The sequence below is a fragment of the Cryptotermes secundus genome, unplaced genomic scaffold (genome assembly GCF_002891405.2).
Source record: "Cryptotermes secundus unplaced genomic scaffold, Csec_1.0 scaffold323, whole genome shotgun sequence".
Taxonomy (NCBI): domain Eukaryota; kingdom Metazoa; phylum Arthropoda; class Insecta; order Blattodea; family Kalotermitidae; genus Cryptotermes; species Cryptotermes secundus.
The window spans coordinates 2267512-2290231 of NW_019738961.1; the positions used below are offsets into that span (position 1 = coordinate 2267512).

The following is a 22720-nucleotide window of genomic DNA, read 5'->3' on the forward strand; positions in this document are numbered from 1 at the left end:
GGAGGACAAGTGAATATAGCGGTCGCTATATAGCAGTCATGTTTGGAGGACAAGTGAATATAGCGGTCACTATATAGCAGTCATGTTTGGAGGACAAGTGAATATAGCGGTCGCTATATAGCAATCATGTTGAGAGGACAAGTGAATCTATCGGTCGCTATATAGCAGTCATGTTTGGAGGACAAGTGAATATAGCGGTCGCTATATAGCAGTCATATTGGGAGGACAAGTGAATATAGCGGTCGCTATATAGCAGTCATGTTGGGAGGACAAGTGAATATAGCGGTCGCTGTATAGCAGTCAAGTTACTGAAGGAAAGATAGAGGGGCGGATAGAAGTGACCAGAAGACGAGGCAGAAGAAGACGTAAGAAGATGCTGGATGACCCTGGGGACAGAAGAGGATATTTTCATTTGAAGGAGGAAGCTGTAGATCGCATCAAATGGAGAAACTGTTTTGGAAGAGACTATGGACCTGTCGTCTTGACAGATTACTGATGAATGAATGGATGAATATAGCAGTCATGTTGGGAGGACAAGTAAATTTATCACTTTGTCATTTGTTGAATTTAAAGATCGTGGAAAATACACGGCAGATGCTGCTTGTAAGAGTACACTAATACATGATACGTTATTTCTGATGACTTAGAAGGAAATTACTTTCTTTAACGGTAAACAATTAACTAGTCAGCGGATTTAAATGAAATTCATCCGAGTTGTATATAACTTAGCAAAGTATATACTATATGTTCATTCGATACGCACAAAAGTGTTTTTCACTTTAATGTTGAGAATATACTTTTTTAAGCGGTAGCGTAGTTGGTTGAGGCATTATGCTACAAGGCGGAAGGTCGCGGGTTCAAGTCCCGATGAGATCATTGGATTTTTTTTTCAGTTTACCTAATCCTTCCAGCTGCGCTATGGCCCGGGGGTCGACTCAGCCTCTTAACAGAAATGAGTACCACGAATTAATTAAATAATTTTCCTTGGGAGGAAAGCGCGGCCGGCGCGTAAGGCTGACAAGCTTACCGCCATCTTTGAGCCGATTGTCTAGATAATGTGGGAGCCTCAACGTCTCACAACCCTATGGGCCTATTACAGGGATAGCTTTACTTTTTTACTTACTTTATGAAGAGTTCTATTTCTCTGGCGTCCGTTGAAAATCAGTTGACGTTTCGGAGAACATGCACACTCAATTTTGAGAATCGAAGAGTAAACCAAGCAAGATACCTGCATGAAATGGGCAGTATGTGGAGCTTACTGTTCAACCATGAAGATAGGAGTGACGTATTCGTCCGAAACGTTGGTTGGTTCTCAGAGGATTACACCGCGCTATATCAAACCACCGCTGTAAAAACCTCAAACCCAGCAGATAGTTCGAGCCTGCTTTGCTAATTTTGAAGAAATAATTATGAGATCGCCTTGCTGTTCGTGTGTCCCCCCCCCCTGTCGTTGCTAGTGCATATTATGAGCTCACCTGTGTGTCTGTCTCTGTACAGCCCTAATACTACTTTCATTTTCTGTGCGGGCCATGTGGTATCAAGGGGGGGGGTAGGCGATTATTTCGTTCCAGAACTTCTTGTGTATATTATGAGATCACCTTGCTGTTCGTCTGTATATCCCTCCCAGTTTTTTCGTTTTGTATTCGGTCGTATCGTGTCCCAGGAAAGCAGGCGATTCATACGCACTTCGCAGAACGAAATTGTTGTATTATTCGCTTTTCGAAGGTGTTCGGCGACGCAACAGTAAAGTTCGTGTAAATCCGTATGTTTGCCATCAGTTTTTCCAGATTTAAATACGTTTGATTACAGTGTTTATATCGAACGTAGACAGTTAATATGCATACATCACAGCGAACCGGTTGATGCCCTGGAGTTACTGCAATGAAGAATTGGAAGTGTGTGGTCACTCATACCACAACGTCCGACGAGCCATCCATCAGTGGAAAAATAAATAGGTTCTGCTAGCTACATTCTTCATGGTGGTTTCTTACATGGATTATTTTTTACCCCCAAAACCGAAACGTCGGTTGACTTTCAACGAATTACAGTTCGTTCCCAGAAGATAGGACACTTTAAGATATGTTATGGCCGTAATCCAAGAAAAAGACATCCATTCAGCATCAATTCGTATAATTCGCTTAGTGGGGGGTGGAGTCCAACTGGGTCCACTCGGCACTGCGGCCACTGATTGGCCTATTGTAGCATGCCCCAGAATGATGATTGGCAGGGGAAACCAAAGTACTCGGAGAAAATCCGCCTCAGCGCTACTTTATCCACCACAAATCCCACTTGACCAGACCCGGGATCGAACCCGGGCCACCGCGGTGGGAAGCCAGCGGCTAACCGCTTGAGCTATGGCGCAGCCCCTTACTTTTACCTTACGTTTTTGTAACATTCAGAAGAGAAGGTTTGTTTCCGTGTAACGAAACCATCGAACTGAATAAACGCTAACATACGAGGGAGAGTCAGTAAAGGGGTCACAAATGGAAGTAAAACAGCTGTAATGGACGTAATAGGCTTTCTTTCTAGGTAGCAGTACAGTTCAGCTTCAGGAGAGTCTAGGTAGCAGACGCGCATGCGCATGTTCAGAGGCTGGTTTCAGTAGTCAAAATTGTGACCCTGCTTGAGAAGTATACTACAGAATGGCAGTGTTCTGTTGTGCGTTTTTAATTGTGGGCAAAAGGACTCAGTGCAAACGATATTCATTAAGAATGTTTCCTGTTTACGTTGGGAAGTGTTTGTCGAGTAAAGCGGCAAACGTTTCGCTGATGAAGAGGTTGAAACGGAGGTGGCGAAAGTGGCTGAGACTTCTATGCGGCGGGTTTCGGCGGACTGGTAGAGCAATGGGACAAGTATAGGTGTTGGTGGTGGATACGTCGAGAAATGAATGCTTTTTCCAGGTTCGAATATCACGTGTTTTACGTTTTATATCCAAGTGTGACCTGTTTACTGACACTGCCTCGTACTTGGGTATGTTCAGCGCAACGCCAAGGCCGAGGCTTATAGCGGGCTGTGGTGACATTCCGTTATACATCATTTTCGTGTCATACACAAGTACAGTTGCATCTTTTGTTTTGCATTAGTGTGAAACTTTGGTGTTCCGCACCTTCAGGTGTGTAGATGGATGACGTTAGAGACGGAGGTACTGAGGTCGTTTTGAACTGAGAGAGATGAAGTAATAAGAAAAAGGTAAAGTTGTCCTTGTGCTTAACTAATTAAGTACTACGCCATGGAAGCTCCTCACGTCCAGCCCGTAGCCAGTCGCTATATTGACTGCGCTATCCCGGCTCCTCACGTCCAGCCCGTAGCCAGTTGCTATACCGACTGCGCTATCCCGGCTCCTCACGTCCAGCCCGTAGCCAGTTGCTATACCGACTGCGCTATCCCGGCTCCTCACGTCCAGCCCGTAGCCAGTCGCTATACCGACTGCGCTATCCCGGCTCCTCACGTCCAGCCCGTAGCCAGTCGCTATACCGACTGCGCTATCCCGGCTCCTCACGTCCAGCCCGTAGCCAGTCGCTATACCGACTGCGCTATCCCGGCTCCTCACGTCCAGCCCGTAGCCAGTCGCTATACCGACTGCGCTATCCCGGCTCCTCACGTCCAGCCCGTAGCCAGTCGCTATACCGACTGCGCTATCCCGGCTCCTCACGTCCAGCCCGTAGCCAGTCGCTATACCGACTGCGCTATCCCGGCTCCTCACGTCCAGCCCGTAGCCAGTCGCTATACCGACTGCGCTATCCCGGCTCCTCACGTCCAGCCCGTAGCCAGTCGCTATACCGACTGCGCTATCCCGGCTCCTCACGTCCAGCCCGTAGCCAGTCGCTATACCGACTGCGCTATCCCGGCTCCTCACGTCCAGCCCGTAGCCAGTCGCTATACCGACTGCGCTATCCCGGCTCCTCACGTCCAGCCCGTAGCCAGTCGCTATACCGACTGCGCTATCCCGGCTCCTCACGTCCAGCCCGTAGCCAGTCGCTATACCGACTGCGCTATCCCGGCTCCTCACGTCCAGCCCGTAGCCAGTCGCTATACCGACTGCGCTATCCCGGCTCCTCACGTCCAGCCCGTAGCCAGTCGCTATACCGACTGCGCTATCCCGGCTCCTCACGTCCAGCCCGTAGCCAGTCGCTATACCGACTGCGCTATCCCGGCTCCTCACGTCCAGCCCGTAGCCAGTCGCTATACCGACTGCGCTATCCCGGCTCCTCACGTCCAGCCCGTAGCCAGTCGCTATACCGACTGCGCTATCCCGGCTCCTCACGTCCAGCCCGTAGCCAGTCGCTATACCGACTGCGCTATCCCGGCTCCTCACGTCCAGCCCGTAGCCAGTCGCTATACCGACTGCGCTATCCCGGCTCCTCACGTCCAGCCCGTAGCCAGTCGCTATACCGACTGCGCTATCCCGGCTCCTCACGTCCAGCCCGTAGCCAGTCGCTATACCGACTGCGCTATCCCGGCTCCTCACGTCCAGCCCGTAGCCAGTCGCTATACCGACTGCGCTATCCCGGCTCCTCACGTCCAGCCCGTAGCCAGTCGCTATACCGACTGCGCTATCCCGGCTCCTCACGTCCAGCCCGTAGCCAGTCGCTATACCGACTGCGCTATCCCGGCTCCTCACGTCCAGCCCGTAGCCAGTCGCTATACCGACTGCGCTATCCCGGCTCCTCACGTCCAGCCCGTAGCCAGTCGCTATACCGACTGCGCTATCCCGGCTCCTCACGTCCAGCCCGTAGCCAGTCGCTATATTGACTGCGCTATCCTGGCTCCTCACGCTCAGCCCGTAGCCAGTCGCTATACCGATTGCGCTATCCCGGCTCCTCACGTCCAGCCCGTAGCCAGTCGCTATACCGACTGCGCTGTCCCGGCTCCTGAAGTAGTAGGCAGCCGGAAACAATTGTTTGACACGGAACGCCGTCAATCCGTAGTCTGTGCTGCATAAGCTAATATGAAGATCAAATCAGGTAGGATGAGATGGGCGGGGTATGTAACACGCACGAGGGAGACTGGAAACGCATACAGAATTTTGTTGCTGATACCACGAGCGATGAGAGCAGTTCATTCGACGCTGTATAGTCAAGTTACTGACAGCGTCGTGAAATAACACAATAATTCAATTGACTTAAGTCGTTTTATTTAATTATGTGCTTGCTTATCAGCCCTTGAACGCCAGGTATAAAATTAGCGCTAGCAAAGATAGAAACAAACACGTAACACAAAAGACAAAAGTAGGCAAGTTGTGTCCTTTCGACAGTATTAAAAATGCAGTAGATACAATCGAACCGGCCATTATGCCAGAGTACATATGTGCGTATATGTACGACACACATGTACATCCGTACATTCATGTCAAGTATGACTGATATTTTTGTGACTGAGAAGGTACGACATTCATAGTTCGAAATAAGTCAACGCTCCTGCAAACGTCATAAGCAGCCGAAGGACGTATGTCTATAATAATAATAATAATAATAATAATAATAATGATGATGATGATGATGATGATGATGATGATGATAATTTAAAGTCCTGATGAATTAAGCACCACTCCACGTGGAGGTGTGGGAGAGCTTAACGATACTTGACCTGGGCACTAGATGAAGGTGAGTGGTCAGATTCAAGCCCCGGCTGCTTTACCACTGGGAAGATAGCCTCCCGTACTCATGGGATATGAGGCTGGGTGGACCCCAGAGCCGGTCTGGACACCGTAGAGAGGAGAAAATATCTTGCCCCTGCCGGAAATTGAACCCTGACATGCAGCCTGTAGCCCGTCGCCATGCCGACTGGGGTGTCGCGTCCCACAATAACAATTTTAGTGAACTTAATTTACAGATGACATTCTATAAATGGAGTAAACGGCTGTTCTTCATTTTTGCAGCGAGTTTTATGCAGTGCGATAAATATCTATAACTGAAGAATGCAATTCATAGTTACATTTACGGCGTGCAAGCGAGAGACAGGTTGAAAGTCTTCTGACATGTGTAAGCGTCTAATGGTCAGAGGTCCTGCCTACAGATCCAGAGGTCCGGGTTGGATTCCCGGCGCTACCAGATTTTCTGAGAAGTAGTGGGTGTGGAACGGGATTCACTGACCCTTGTGAGGATAATTGAGGAGCTATTTGAAGGAAATAGAGGCTCTGGTCTAGAAAACCGAAATTAAATGCAACGGGGATCCGTTGCGCTGACCACGCGACGTCCTCTATCTGCAAAATTTGGCACTAACTCCGCCGGCAGGCGGCGGTCGCTCAGTTGGTATAGTTCGCTTGCGGATTACAGGCGACGGAGTTTAGTTGTAAGCGTAGTGAGAAGAAATGTGATCAGTAACTGATGACTAAGTAGCCCACTGCGCATGTCACAGGTTGGAAATAAATGGGGTTGTGCTTGGTACGGATGCTGTCGGCTCTGTTTTGCTTAAGGTTCGCTGATGGCTTTCTGCAGACATCAGTTGCCGAGAATTTACCGACTCGAATTCCACATTCGATTGACTTCAAAGGGCAATTCATCATTAAATAACGTGGTATTTTCTGATTATGAGGTTTTACAGTGATTCATTGTTCATGTTGATTCTGCTCTTGGGTCTTCGCACGTCGCGATGTGGGCAATGTTATCGACGTTTCATCAGGACCTCTACATCTGGTTTTTGTATGACACTTCTTAATCGGGTTTGCTTTCAAATTTCAGAATGTAACACACTTGATTTATGTTTGGCATTTCGGAGAGCTTACCGCCTCCGTCTTATGGGCCGAAAAATGAGCGAAGCAAGAAGCCACACCCACGCATACTTCTCCCTCGTGTTCACATGTTCGCAGATCTAAGAAGTGATCATGATGCTTCTTGCCTCCGATTGCTTCTGCCAGCTTCTCAAGGGACAGCCAGCGGGAACAGACTGCGTGCAAGTTCCCTCTTGGCTTATACAGGATATCCCAGGAAGAAAGGTCAATATTCTGGGAGGTCACAGTACCGGTCATTCTTAGCAAAAAAGTGTGTATACACACATGTATGTACATGTATCCTATTCCGATCGGTTTCCGAGCTGTTTCCCTGTTCATTTCCAAAATTGTTGATAAGAAAGAACTATTACATACTGCTTTAATACCAACGTTTATTGTTCAAGTGAAAAAGTTGGTAGAGTTATAATACATTTACGAAAATTCCACCGTCAGCAGCAGTCGACTTTGTAACTCGTGTAATGAAGGTCTGCAGCATATCAGCATATTCGGCATTTGTGAAGACGTGTGACATTTTTCACAGCATTCCTACAGTGTCAGTATTAACAGTCACAACGGCCAACTGACGCTTCACGCTGATTCACACGCGAGAGTGAAGGACAGTATTGGGCTCCAAATCCGAACTACTGCACAGTGAACCGTTCGGAATAGGACACATGTACACGTACATATACACTTTTTTGCTTAGAATGACCGACACTATGACCTCCCAGAATACTGACCTATCCTTCGGGGACACACTATATACCGTATTTACGCATGTATAGGCCGCAGCACAATTTTCAGACAGAAATTATAGAAAAAATAATTTTCTTGGAATATTATTTCAGGAGTAGAACACCCTGTATTACTAATTATGAATATAATTTTTTTTAAATGAAGTGTGATTTCGAATATTTCGAATATAAGCCGCACCCCAGTTTTCCTCTTGAATTTTTGGCAAAAAATGTGCGGCCTATACATGCGTAAATACGGTACGTCCTGACCACTTCACAGGGGATATGCTCTGCTTGCTACCTATTTCGTGCTCGTTTCTTGTTTGGCTTACTCTTTATCCTGATGATGGAAGTGATATTTTCCTCCGAAATGTGTGTTGACTTTTCCAGTTTACACCACAGAGCGAGAATTGCCAGTGGAGGCACTGTAACGAAAGGGTTGACTGCATATGCACACGATAACTGGCGCACTTTATATGTAATTCAGTACGTTATAAAAATGGCGGTCGCTGCTGTGAGGAACACGAAGTGCATGGACGTTGTACCACTTCATGAGACGTTATTATCTTTCAACTGCTGCTCTTCGTAACTTCTTCCCTGTGGTGCTCCTGTCCTTTATTCTCTGCACTGTAATTCATGTCCTGTTTCAACCCACCCCTCCCTCTGTTTCTGTTCCCTGTCGTGTATGTCACGAAAGTACACTCTCGTCCCCTTCCCCGTGCCTCTCAGACCTCTTCATTGCCTCATATTATTTAATGAGACCTGTTCATTGACTTGTGTGCGGATAATGTACACCCTCTGTTCGTTGTGATGAGGTTCATTAGAGGCCTGAATGGTGCTGAGTTTGTGTAGGACGGGACATGGCTCTAGAACATGTTCAGCCAGATTATTCCATAAATTCTCTTGATTTATGGCGTTTTAGGTATATTTTTGTGCAATTCAATTAGCTGGATCGTTTGGAATGGTTAATATGACACAGAACGACGGTCAGTTACATTACTCTTGCGACAGAGAGAGAGAGAGAGAGAACGAGCAATGTCCGGCCGCCTTGTTTTATAGAGTCGCACGCTTCTTCTCTCAAGTCGGACCGACCTGTACAAGATCGATCACTGAAGCGCTATGCATAGAACTCTCATAGCAGAATAAACTTATTTCACGGCCCAGCATGTGCTTGGTCACTGCCTGTGTGTAGGCGGGTTCGACTACCTCCATCATAGTTCTGCGAGTCATAGGAAGCGGCGAAAAAGGAACCCAGTGCCTGGGGTTATAACTAGGTCACTCTGCTACTGAGGGATGTAAATGCGGGGACCTGACCCTCCAGGTTTAGGGCAGTTTCGAATCTGTGACAGTGAAATATGGTTATGAATCCCGCGGGATTTGGACTCGAGAATGACTGCGCTGGTGAGGACCAGTAACAGGTGTAAACGACAGACAAATCCTCTCCTCATAGAGGATGTTACATACGAACTATGACCGCAAGGATTCAATTGAAAAAAAAAATCGCTACTCATGGGTCTCAAGGAGTTTGTCGCCAAGACGAACTGAATGACGGTAAACCGCCAATCGTAAAGTAACTCTGACATCCTTTAGATGCTGACAGTGTTTGTTCTGACGCCCCTCATCCCTCCAACCGGTTGTATATACAGGGTGTAAATAAATTTATCTTACGACGCTCTGTGGTAGAGAGATGGGTTCAATCTAATCATATTTTGCTAATGCACACATGTCCGGGAAAACTTTGTTTACGCGCTAGAGCCCCTGAAATGTGAAGGAGGACGCCCTTACCTCTTACCTCTGTGGCTTACTGGTGATACATACCTAACATTTCTCCAAGAGAGCTTACCCGAGCTGCTGGAAGTGGTGCCTTTGGAAGTCCGTCGTGAAATGTGCTTCCAGCACGATGGCGCCCCCGGCACACTGCACCAATGTCCTTTGGGTATTTTGATGAAACCTTTGGCAACGGATGGGTTGGACGTGGAGGCCCAATAACCTGGCCCCTCGCTCTTCTGACTTGGCTCCACTGGATTTCTTTCTCTGGGGATACATGCAAAGCCAGGTGTACGAGACTCCAGTGGAGAGACAACCTGATCTTGTGGCAACAATTGCAGTAGCAGCTGGAACCATCCAGGAAATGCCAGAAATCTTTCAAAGAGTTCGGCATAACATAGCCTGGCGGTGCAGAACATGCAGTGAACTTGGCAGCGCCATTTTGAGTAACTTATCATGTAAAACAACGATAACATCCCCTAAAACTTATGCATCTTCTAGAAAAAAATTTTTGTGGCCTTTAGTGCGAAAAGGAAGGGTTTCCGCCCATGGGTGTATTAGCAAAATATGATCAGATTGAACCCATCTATCTACCACAGGCGTTATAACGTATATTTATTTACCCTTACACCCATATATATATATATATATATATGGGCTTTTTTCATTTAGCGTGCCGTTTTTTCAGGAAGCCGTAAACCGCCCAAATAAATTTTGCTTTTGTGTCGTGTCGCCTTGTTACGAACGTAATGAAATGTGTTCGTAAATTAGCTTACGGGTTACCTTCAGTCAGTGCCCGGTCTTTGTGTTGCGTGAAGTTCTGTATAAATGCCTCGCGGATATTTTTTCTTGCGATAATAATGAACGTTCTTAGGTTGAGTCGTGCGCAGTTCCCTGTGAAGAAACGGTGGTTGTTATCTGTACCACCTACATTAACATTAAATAATCACACAGTGTATTTTTTGTGTATCTTACGGTTCTCACAATAAACATATATTATTTTCCTTTATAATGGAGCCACTGTTTGTTTGCTGTGGAGCAGGATTTGGATCTTAAAATTATATTTAGATAAATTCTCATGCTTCCTGGGAGTCGGTATAGCGACGGACTACGGTATAGACGGCCTGGGTTCCATTCCCGGTTTCGTTCAGACCGGCTCTGGGACCCACCCGGTACCGGGGGCGATTTCCCTTGGGGGTAAAGCGGCCCGGACACGAAGCTGACCACTCACCTCCATCTAGTGCCGAGGTCAAGAATCGTGGAGCTATACCTCGACTCCCCCATATTTTATTACTTTACTGCGATTGGGTGTTCACCCGGTGGCAGTAGATCTTACACTGATACAGACAAGGGAAGACTATGTCCTCATGGCACAGTGCTTAATTAATTAAGCACAGGGACAACTTTACATTTTTATGCTTCGCAGGATTAATATAACGAGGACAAAAAGGAAGTAATTAGCTTACAGTTCATGGAAATTTTAGTCATCAAACACTGTTAGTAATGGCTGCAGGAGATAGTTTCCGCGCCGCGTCCTTTCATACAGTTCGATTCTAACTTGAGTTGTTTTGCGCCATAGCGACATCGGTGAGAGGCCCGAGTTCATGGCTGCCGCGTTTGTTTTGTTGGAGTTAACGACACTCTGGTGCCATTGGTATGTCCGGAATAAACCATCAGCCAGGAATTCAAATTACAGTGCAAACCTGCCGTATTTACTTTATATGCAGTTAAGTCCAGTTTTATTGGTTATTAACGAGCATTCCGCCATAGCAAGCCTCTTTGCTCGGCATCTTTTTATATAACAACAAAAATCACCAGTTTCAAGATGAGACAGAGTGAAGGTGAGAACGGTTTATGTTTCGGAATATAATATTATCGGGATTTATGTGTGACTGTAGATGGGGTATGGATTGGTGAATGGATTTACTGAACACTTATACACAACACTCGGAACTACAAGTAATCACAGTGCTATCGCAGACCTCCACACTTTATACATCGTAGCACTCGCCAAGCCCTTTTCCAGCCTGTTATATCTTCATTAGCCATTCCCTGGCAACAGCTTCTAACAGTGGAGATTCTTCAGCTTCCTGGGCTCTGATCTTCACAACCTCCCATGGAGAACTCAAGACTGGCGGCCATTTCACACCAACCTCTTAGTCTTCTCTTCACAGGCCGACGTTCAGCTGACCGTGGCGACTAACTGGGTCGCCCAGTTGTCTTAAAGATAACTCCTTGGCACGGAAAACTTAAAAAACACCCAAGTTTCCATTGTTGTAGTCCAGCTGTTGCAACTGCTTAACACCGTTACCAACAGTATTTATGTTGTAGAGGCGTGTTCACTGCGCCGCTGCATAGCAACGAATGTTTTCTTGTTTGTTTCGAGGTCTTTGCCTAACAACGGGTCTGTAGGTCACATCAGGTAAAGTATAATTATAGAAAGGCGTATTTATGTCGCAGAGGTGGTTAAGATTTTTCTGGGCCCCAGGGCACAGGGCATTGTGGTGGGTTATATATTGGGTGCTTCATTATTTATTGCAACGAAAGGTGACAGCGAGCGGAAAACATTGTTTTCCTTACACCGAAAAGCTTTAGAGGCCATGCACACACTCATCCTAGACAAGGTACTTAACTCGCCGCCACGCGCGGGGCGAGGGCGAGGGCGTGGGCGAGGGCGAGGGCGAGGGCGAGGGCGAGGGTCATGTTACAACTGACGGTCGGTCAGTCTGTTTGTCTTGGTGTCGAGCCCCAGCTGGGGCTCATGACCAGATATTTCTTTTCAATGAAAGTTACCGTCCTGTCCATGTGTAGCGCCCTCTCTGACGAGAGGTCGGGTCTGTCATCTGTCAGTCAGTCTGTATTAAGTCTATTGTCTGTNCGCGCGGGGCCTATTTCGCCTGTGCCTTTATGCATCGCTGCATATGTGCGTCACTGAATAGCGGCGGTACTGGACATCACACTGTCAGGGTACATAACCTACCATAATGACAAACTCTGATTGAATATCAGGTATTAGTTACCAAAGTAGGGTAGTAAAAAGGTAAAGTTGTCCCTGTAGGCGTATGGGGGTAGTGGATGTATAGATCCACAATTTCTTGGCGTAGTCACTAGCTGGTGGTGAGTGGTCAGCTTCACGCCCCGGCCGTGATAGAGACCCCGATACACATTGAATAGAGGTTGGGTGGACGTGTAGAAGTGAAAATTCTTGACCCCGCAAGAAGAGTGGTACAGTGTAGTATTAAACGTAGTTGATCAGTGGCCATGTTAGGTCCTGTCCCTTCTCAACAGAATGCGCAGTGGTTTGGGCAGAGTCCTGTTCATTGAGATGAACGTTGTAGGGCGGGTATTGGTTACAGTGGTGCTGTAGTTATAGTGTGTCACCGACCGCTCGTCCTGCGAACTGTGTAGCTGTAACCACTGTCCTGAAACTTCTCCTCACGCACAACCCAGAGGCCAAGCCTAAGTGTATATGGCCTATAACAATATTAGTTGATATAAGTACTCGTACTATCAATCTCGGGGCACGCAGTAGCGTAATTGGTTGAGGCACTATGCTACAAGCCAGAAGGTAAAGGGTTCGATTCCTGAGGAAGTCATTGGATTTTTTTCGATTTACCTAATCCTTCTAGGCGCACTGTGGCCTTTGGGTCGACTCAGTCTCTAACAGAAATGAGTACCAGGAATATTCTTGGGGGTAAGGGGCGGCCTGCGCATAGGGCTGACAACCTTACCGCCATCTATGAGCTGATTGTCTAGAAAATGTGGGAACCTCAATATCTCACAAACCTATGGGCCTCCACGGCCTGCTACAGGGATACCTTACTTTTACTATCAGATCTCTCGTACATTTACTGTTTACCTACTGATCAGATGCGGTCGAAACAAATTTGCTGTTCTTGCAAGGAAATATTTTAATTTCTGTGTTACTCGTTTAACTTTCCTGATTGCCTCTCCGGGAATTTTTGACGCGATGTTGTCTTATAATGACGTTGGATTAGGGGACTTCGGTGTGTCCCTTCAAGGTACGTCACGAGAATCCTTCAGCAACTATTTGGAGGGGGAGGGAACAGAAGAGCCTTCCCCACTCAAAGTCAAGTCATGCGAAATGTTCGCAGGAGCGTAAGCTGGCTTGTATAGAACTAAAACTGTTGACGTAGATATCTGGCAAGGTAAACAGGAAGTTGTCCCTGTGCTTAAGGGCATGGTATAAGCACAATTTTCGCAATGTTAATTTTATAAGATTTTGATGCATTGTTATAAAACGACCAAGTTCCACAGATACGAAATGTGGCATGCATGTGCTTGAGGATTATTTGTAGCTGATTATGTTTCTTATATGTTCTACTTATAACATGAAGGAGCCGAGATAGCGCAGTCGGTATAGTGACTGGCTACGGGCTGGACGGCCGAGGTGTCGGAGTTCGAGTCCCAGTAGGGTGAAGAATTTTTATCCACGTCGTACAGACTGGTTCAGGGGCCCACCGAGCCTCCTATCCAGTGGGTACGGGGGCTTGTCTTCGGGGCTAGATCGGCCGAGGCGTGAAACGGGACCGCTCACCTCCAACTAGTACGGAGGTCAAAAACGTGGATCTATTCATCCACTCCCCCATACGCCTTCATGGCGTAGTGCTTAAAAGCACAGGGACTTCATCTTTATTTTTTAATTATAACCACGTGTTTTGATAATTTTTCAAAGTATATAAAATACTTTATTAAGCAAATAAATATGTTGTTCTTAAAAGCACGAATGAATATTTCTACAGGTGACAGGGCTTATTCCGTAAAGAGAAAGTGAGTAGGCACAAGGAACCCTAAGGCAACATGTGTGCCAAGTGCAGAGCCTACGGATGCTTACAAAAATAATTCACGGAATTATACTCTTCCTGTGTGTGGAATCATAGAGGTTTTACCGATTCGTTCGTTCCCCTAGCATATAGGTGGGACGGCCCATTTTGGCTGGTGAATATCTGATGCGTAGTGGTGTGACGCAAGTCGGCGAGCCTAAGATTGGTGAGCATGCGCAGCTACACTATGTTGCCTCAGTAAGAAGGTAGACGTTGAGCTCATAGGATCTGTGTTTTTAGTAGATACTGTGTGCTTTTCCCACGTGCCAGTTGCTTGTTTTTAATTTATATATTTCTTTAAGGGCAGTAACACATTTAAAGAGAAAGTAAATGCCATCTCTTCAGTCAAAACTTGGTAACAAAACATTGCACAGCCAGACCCGAGAGGTTGTGAATAACGTTCATTAATTTATGAAAAGTGAAGTAGCTGCAGGTCATGTATTGATACCGTTAGGAAAGGCACAAGAGAGAGTAGTAAGGTCAACCGGAGTTTCAGAAAGAAGTTTACGGAGAATTCTGAAGGAAGGTTCTCGATGTGAAAAAGAAGGCGCTATGTACGGAACTCCCGGAAACACCATTCCGTACCTAAACGGATAACAAATCCAGATGATTTCGATATATCTGTGATTCGACGGACAGTGTATGGTTTCTACGTCCAAGAAGAAACTGTGCCTACTGTGAGGAAACTACTTCCAAAACTCAGGGAAACCGTAAATTTCAAGAGCGGTAGTACCAGCCTGAAATTTATTTTACGGAAGATGGGTTTTAAATGGAAGGAAACGCGAAATAACGGGGGCGCCTTGATCGAGAGGGACGACATTAGGCCGACGAGAGTAGCACATTTGCGTGCAGTAAAGAAGTACAGGGTGGAAGGGCGGACTATAGTTTATGAGGACGAGACCTTCATTCACAGCAGTCACACCAGACCTAAAAACTGGACGGATGACACTCCATCAGGGTACATGGCACCCGTACCGAAGGGCCACAGGCTTCATCCCCGGGTCATTGTTGATATTTAAATCTCATCTCAAGACCGGGGACTATCATAGCGAAATGAACGCGACTAATTATCAGAAGTGGCTAACAGAAGAACTTATTCCGAATTTGCCTTCAAAATCAGTTCTTGTTGTAGATAATGCACCATATCACAACGTGCAGTTTAATAAGGTGCCAACCAGCCAGACCACGAAGGCCAAGATGATGGAGTGGCTTACAGTGAACAATGTGCCATTTCATGACGGAATGCTCAAAATTCAGCTCTATAACCTGATAAAGGCACATAAACCCCTCCACAAAAACTTTGCAATGGACAACATAATGGCTGCGTATGGACACACGGTATTACGACGTCCACCTTATCATCCAGACTTGAATCCGACTGAACTCGTTTGGGCTGATGTTAAGCAGTCAGTAGGGGCAGAAAATGTCTCATTTCATTTGGATGACGTGGCAAAGAAGTGTGAGAAATGGTTCAGTGAATTTGGAATAGAGAATTGGGGAAAAGTTTGCGACCGCACCGAAAAGAATGAAAAGGAATATATCGAAAAAGATGGAATTAGAGAGAACGCTATAGAAAGAATTATCATCCGACGTTCTGAAGACAGCAGTGACAGCGACTCCAGTGATAATGATACAGCTGAACTCGGTGAAAACTGACTTGTCTGGAGTGGAACTGTTAGACGAATAATTTGTATTGTGTTACGTTTATGTGTATTTTAATTTAACGTTGCTAGTGTAGTGCAGCATACTGTGAGTAAATTAGTTCATCATAATAGGATGTTAAAAAGCCTGAATTGTGACTGATAGGACTAAAGTTCCAGTTAAATTCATCCTGCAGTCTGAGAGCAACTTCCAACCTCACAAGCAGCCAGCCTGCGAATGTTCCCTCTGCAGACGAACTAAGTTCGTAGCATAGACTCGCTCTGATGCGCTGAGAGTGGACATCGGCCAAAAAGTATCGGCCGGCCTGTACACTGCGCACTTCCTCGAGAAGCCAGTGTGGTGTGTGTAGGATGCGGCTTGAGCTGATGCTGTTCCATTCTTCGCGTATCTTTGAGAATGGCATGAAAGCAGAAAGCTTCAAGAACACTCGAATCTTCCCCTCATAATACAAAAGGAAAAAGGTATGCTCGGTCGGGAAGTGGCAGACTGCAACAAACAGAGACTGCTTCTCTGTATCATTCCAGGAATTCGATTACTTCACTCGCCCGTCTTGCTCACTCTTCGAATTCTTTGTCACACCGTTACTCTTGTATCACACGCTTGGCATTGTACAGCTTCTCGTCGGTTCTTCACCGTCACGTGACTGAAGGTGCTCTTTCTGCGTATGTTCCCATAAATTGAAATTATGAAAGCAGGAAACACAGCCACATGTGTTACCTTAGAGAGAACAGTTAACTTTCTGTTTCAGGTACTTGGAACACTTGTCGTAGAATGAATATTCCGGTACGCAACGCTCATTTTTTTAATTTACAACTTTTCTGTATACAGGGAACAAGTACTTATCTAATTAAGCTTACGCCATGAAGGCGTATGGGGGAGTGGATGTATAGATCCATATTTTCTTAACTTCGGCACTAATTGGAGGTGAGTGGAGAAGAGAAAATTGTTGACCCTACCGGAATAAGAACTCCGACCTCTCAGTCTCCCAGCCCGTAGCTAGTCACTATACCGACTGCGCTATTCCGGCACCTGTATATACAGGTAAAGGCAAAGAAATAAAAGGAAAGGTCTCCCTGTAACAGGGCGTGGAGGTCCATAGAGTTGTGAGACGTCGAGACTCCCACATTCTCTGGACAGTCAGCTCACAGATGGCGGTGAGGTTGTGAGCCTGGCCGCCCTTTACCCCGAGGAAGATTCCTGATACTCATTTCTATTAGAGACTGTGTCGACTCCAGGGCCATAGTGCGGCCGGAAGGAATAAGTCAACGGAAACATCGAATGAGCTCATCGGGAAACGAACCAGCGGCCTTCCGACTTGTAGCATAGTGCTCCCCTTATACTACCATATTACCTTTTTTTTTGTTGCTAGTGGGGTGGTGCTAAGTCCCTTGTACTGCGGCCACTTCTGTCCTATTGTGCCAACCCCAGATGATAGGTGAGGGTGATTGTGGAGCAGTTGGTGGAATAAAGATTGTCAAGGGAAACCGAAGAACTCGGAGAAAACCTGCCCCAGCGCCACTTTGTCCACCACAAATCCCACTTGACCAGACCCAGGATCAAACCCGGGCCGCCGCGGTGGGAAGCAAGCGACTAACCGCTTGAGCTAGTACGTGTATATTACATACTTACTCATGGAGCTGAGCCCTTGTTGAGGAACCGCTAATTCTGCAGCTACTCAAGAATTTCCCAGCATATAATGGAACCCGAAAGTTCATTGCCGTGTTCACAAGAGCTGTCCACTGTTCTCTGTCGTGAGCCAGATCAATCCAATCCATAGCATCCTATCCTATCCAAGATCCGTTTTAATATTAATATTGTCCACCAACCTACGCCTTTGTCTTCCCAGTGGTCTCTTTCCTTCTGGCTTTCCCATCAAAATCCTATATGCATTTTTCTCCCCATTCGTGGTACATGCCCTGTCCACCTCATTCTCCTTGACTTGATCATTCTAATTATACTTTGCTAAGAGTACAAGTTATGAAGCCTCTTGTATATACAGAGCGTTAAAATGGTTACAGGCTGTAAGGTGGTGTAGTGCTTAACTGTAATGAGCAAGAAACAATTCCAGTGAACACACGTATGCCCAGAGATGAATGCCTGCTCGGGATATGGGCGTGTTTTTTTTTATTTCAATAGATACTGCAAGTAGGATAACACTGCGGTATGCATTGAAAGGAGGAGCAAAGGACGCAGATTCGTTTGGTCGCTGGTAAAGTTTGGTGAATAATTTGTGGGATAGGAGATTCTGCGTTGTGGATAATGTTTTATGCTCAGAGGTGGTGAGCTTCCCAGGAATTTCCAGAGGCACCACCGTACATGAAATGCATGTCTTCCATTTCCCGATCAGAATAGTAGGATTCCCATTAAAAAACTTCAAATCAAATGAGTATCATAACGTCAACTATCACTCCTTAGTAGTACGTGTGATCTAGTGGTCAGAGTTCCTGGCTACAGATTTAGAGGTCCGGGTTCGATTCCCGGCGCTACCAGTTTTTCTTAGAAGTAGTGGGTCTGGAACGTGGTCCACTCAGCCTGGTGAGGAATATTGAGGAAATGTTTCAAGGAAATAGCGGCTCCGGCCTACAAAACCGAAATTAACGGCCGTCGGGATTCGTTGCGCTGACCAGGCGACTCCCTCTATCCGCTAAAGTTGGCACTAACTTCGCCGACAAGCGGCGGTCGCTCGGTCGATATAGTTCGCTTGTGGTCAAAAACGACGGAATTTGTTTTTTGTACATTATTATTACGTGTACTGAAACACTGAAAGCACGTGCAAGGGAAAGGTAAGTTAACATACACGACGTGGACTTACCTCCCCTTAATGCATACTGCAATGTTATTCTAGTAAAGTCTCCGGTATCTCAGCAGCCATTATTTTCTGGAACGTTTTTACTTACTTAAGTGAGTACCCAACCCGCTTAAAGCCTGTAGCACTTTTATAACACTGTGTATTAATTGCGTACTCTCAGTCGGTGGGCATGCGGGTAAGTGGAATTGTCAAATTCGCACGCCGACCGGTGCCTCGTGTGTTAAGATCCTGCAGTCCCAAGCAGCGTGACAGTATACTGACATGATCAGAAAAACAAAGTGCTGAATGTAGGTAAGAGGATACTCAGGGCCTAACAAACCCACTCCGTCGCCTGCTCGTCCGAGGCGAGCGAAGAGTCAAGGCCGACGAGTGGGAAATCTTTAAATCTATTTCCCGTCTGCGTTCTTTCTCAATATTTCTCCACAGACGTCGAACAGTAAATAGTTTCTTTTGTGTTTTAACCTTTTAAGAGTGAAGGAGATCCACGTCGCAGGCCCAGGAAATTGCTGTTGGTCCTCGCCAGCACATTCTTGGTTTCGGGCTCCGTTGGAACCCATGACTAAATATTTGTTCGTTCCAAGACCCTTTATGTGTTTGGAAGTGCAAGGGGGCTCTCATCGACGAGGGAAGGGGCTTGTCTTTCTGAGTTGGCGCCACATTTGTTGCACCGTAATTCGGCACGCCTGTACCGCACTCACGCAACGTCCAGGTAACGGTGTTTGTACTTCATAGACACCGTGCAAGCTTTGTCACTTTACTACAGGGAATAACATTTATACAAGTCTTCTGTAGACGATTATGCCTTAACTTATTTTACCACTACGAAACGATAGTTAGTCCCGTGAACGTTCGTAGGTTTGACCACCCCCAAGTTTAAGCCTCTGTTTCTTCCTATGTATGGCTCCTACATGTCCAGTTGCACGTACATTTGGATTTAGATTATTTTGGATAACTCCTTTCTGTTCCCTGCATGATTTTGTTACATAATCGTACATGCAAGGAATTCTGAAAGCCACGTACATTCGTGCCAGTAGCGTGGAGAACTCGGTTCTGCAGTCGCTGCAGTTTCAAGAGGCGAGAATCCGCTGTCAAACCCATTTATGTTACGACCGATGGTTAGTCGACCAGGCTGTCTTGGTGTCAAGCCCCACCTGGGGCTCAAGACCAAATTTTTGTCATTGTCAGACGGTTGCGGATTTGTTGATGTGGGATGCCCTTTCTGACGAGAGGACGGGTCTGTCGTTTATTGCTAGTTCTTGTCAGCGCAGTCATTCTCGGGCCTAGTCCTGTGGGACTCATGGCCATATTGTACTGTCTCATATTCGAGACTTCCAAACCTGGAAGGTCAGGTTCTCGTATTTATGAGTATATGCCTCAGGAAGGGGGTGACCGAGTTATACTCCAAGGCACTGGGTTCCCTTTTCATCGCCTCCTACGACTCGCAAGGCTAGTACAATGGAAGTATTCGAACCGGCCTCCACGCGAGGCTCTGCCTCTGTTTTATTCTAAAAAATTATATAAACATTCAGTTTGTACCTCACAGGAAACTTAGTACATCTCTGCTACCCGGTTAACGCTGTTTAGGGAAACAGTCGCTGTTTATTGTGAGAACCATACGGAACACTTAAATACACTGTGGGTAGAATGCAGAGTTTTAGTGTGTTAAAGTGGGTGGTACATATAGTTACCACTGGGATTTAAAGGGTTACGCCTGTTGTGTAAGATAAAGGACAGCCATTCTATTCCCTGTATATTGCGTGACGGTCAGTAGGCGCACCTGTGAGAGGATGGCTCGGTTTGTTTTCTGCAGACATGTCTGGGGAATTTAGAGAATGTTTCATATGATTTGAGGTTCTCAGCGGTGGCTATGAAGAGTTCTTTCTCTTGCGATATAACATCGTGTAGCCCGTTGAAAATTAACTGACGTTTCGTGGGCCCGTGTCACCTCCATCTTCAGGATTGAAGAATAGGCTTAGAAAGAGTTTGCTGCCTGCTTGCTTCATATTGGTGTCTTACTTAGATTTTTTTGATGCTGAAAGTGGAGACGTCACGTTCCTCCGAAACGTATGTTGACTTTCAAAGGAATACACAGCGTTATATTCCAGAAGACGAACACAGCCTGAAAGAAACGCCGTTAAGTAGACGCGGATCACAGTGGTAACGGCGTGTAATATTGGCTTCAGCATTGAAGGGATTCTGTATTTTGCCCATAGAGGATATGTGTGCCTTTCTGTTCTTATAATAAACGACGATTATTTCACTAAGCACCATTGACCAGGTAGGTAATTTTTTAGCTTAACAAAACCAGAATACGTAATTAGTAAGGCTAATGAAAGATGTAGATAAAACATTACTTCGTTTTTTATGTCTATTTAACAGTGCATTCTGATAGGGCAGACTACCAAAATGAAACCAACGAGACGTGGCTGTTAAACCTTTATACACTGCTGCAGTTCTTGCAATTAATATATAAGAAGAGGTAAGGTAAGGTAAAGTTGTCCCTGTGCTTAACTAATTAACAACTACGCCATGAAGACGTACGGGGGAGTGGATGTATACATCCACATTTTCTTGACCTCGGCACTAGCTAGGGATGAGTGGTCACCATCACGCCTCGGCCACTTTACCCCCGGGGAAGAACCCCCCCCCCCTCGGTACCCATTGGATAGGAGATTCGGTGAACCCCAGAGCCGATCTGGACGACGTGGAGAAGAGGAAATTTTCGATCCTACCGGGACTCTAACTCCCACCCATCGGTCTTCCAGCCCGTAGCCAGTCGCTATACCGACTGCGCTATCCCGGCTCAGAGGTTCTGGAAAGAACTAATCGCGAACTCTTTTTTTTTTTACCACAAATTTAGTATTTGATGCGACAAGTGGAGAAAAACTTTATTAGTATGTGTAAGTCAGCAAAACAGCAATATAAACTGGATTGTGTAGAACCTGATTTGCGCATATATTAAAACAATTTAAAATGGTAAAGTTCTTGCCGCCGGTCACGATAGCCAAGCGATCTAAGGCGTGCACTCTTTTCGCTCTCTCGGAAGCCGGGATCGTGGGTTCGAATCCCACTCAGGGCATGGATTTTTGTGTGCGTTTTTCTGTGTTTGTGTACAGGTAGAGGCCTTGCGAGGAGCTGATCACCCGCCCAGGGAGTCCTACCGTATGTCTAAGATCTAGAAAAACCGAAGTGAACGGAGAAGTTCATGGAGGTAGGCCTAGGCCCACTGGGGCTGTAATGCCAAGGAAAAAAAAGTTTTTGCCAGAGCCTCATTAAAATGCTCGTGGTCGGGGGGGTTGAGGAATACACATACAGACACACAGAAAGCAAAGTGATCTCGTAAGCCTACTACAGTTTTCTTTTTCAAAATAAGGAAAGTAGGCTAACCATCAGTTCCTACTGCAAAGCCCATCCGGTTAATGCTGTTTAGGGAAACAGTCGCTGTTTATTGTGAGAACCATACGGAACACACAGATACACTCTGTGGGCAGAATGCAGAGTTTGGTGTGTTAAAGCAGGTCGTGCATATAGTAACGTTTTTCAGTTGACCTAATCCTTCCAGCCGCACTATGGCCCTGGGGTTTACTCAGCCTCTAACAGAAATGAGTACCAGGAATATTCCTGCGGGTAAAGGGCGGCCGGCGCGTAAGGGTGACAACCTCACCGCCATCTGTGAGCCGATTTTCTAGAGAAAATGTGGGAGCCTCCATGGCCTGTTACAGGGATAGCTTTATCATTTTGCACATATAGTAAGTACTGGGGGGATGCAGACAATTAATGGAGCGACATAGCTGCTGTGAGGGGAGTCGATTTCCTACCCGCATCCGTATTGGCACGTCAGCGTGAAAGAGAGCATTTGGCACAGGAGCTCTTTTGTGTTGAATGTCGAGTTTCATTTCCGGTGAGACGCTGTAGAGGTTCCTTTTTTCTGCCTTCTAATTCCGTCGACAACTATCGGTATTGAAATTCGACACGCCATACGTCAGACACTTTCTTACGTTGCTCAAGATGTCTGAGGCTGAAAAGAGAAGTTCAGTGGCCTATCTATCAGACTTGTATTTATGTCTCATATTGGGAAGGAAAGGAAATTGGCTTCAATATTTTATATTTATTCTCATACTTTGGATCATTTCCATGAATATACTGTCACGTGATAGAATGTGACAGTAGACGGGGTTTGTGTCGATGACTGGAT

General features: G+C 46.2%; 2 protein-coding genes across 2 annotated transcripts in view; both read left to right on the forward strand.

Moving 5' to 3' along the window:
• The window catches only part of LOC111871442 (protein yippee-like 1), a 195668-nt gene that overhangs the window by 100577 nt on the left and 72371 nt on the right, over window positions 1–22720 (forward strand). The gene's annotated exons all lie outside the window — the stretch shown is intronic.
• On the forward strand, window positions 15108–15710 carry LOC111871440. Its single transcript, XM_023864562.1, has one exon. The coding sequence runs from the start codon at window positions 15108–15110 to the stop codon at window positions 15708–15710; it is 603 nt and encodes a 200-aa protein (XP_023720330.1).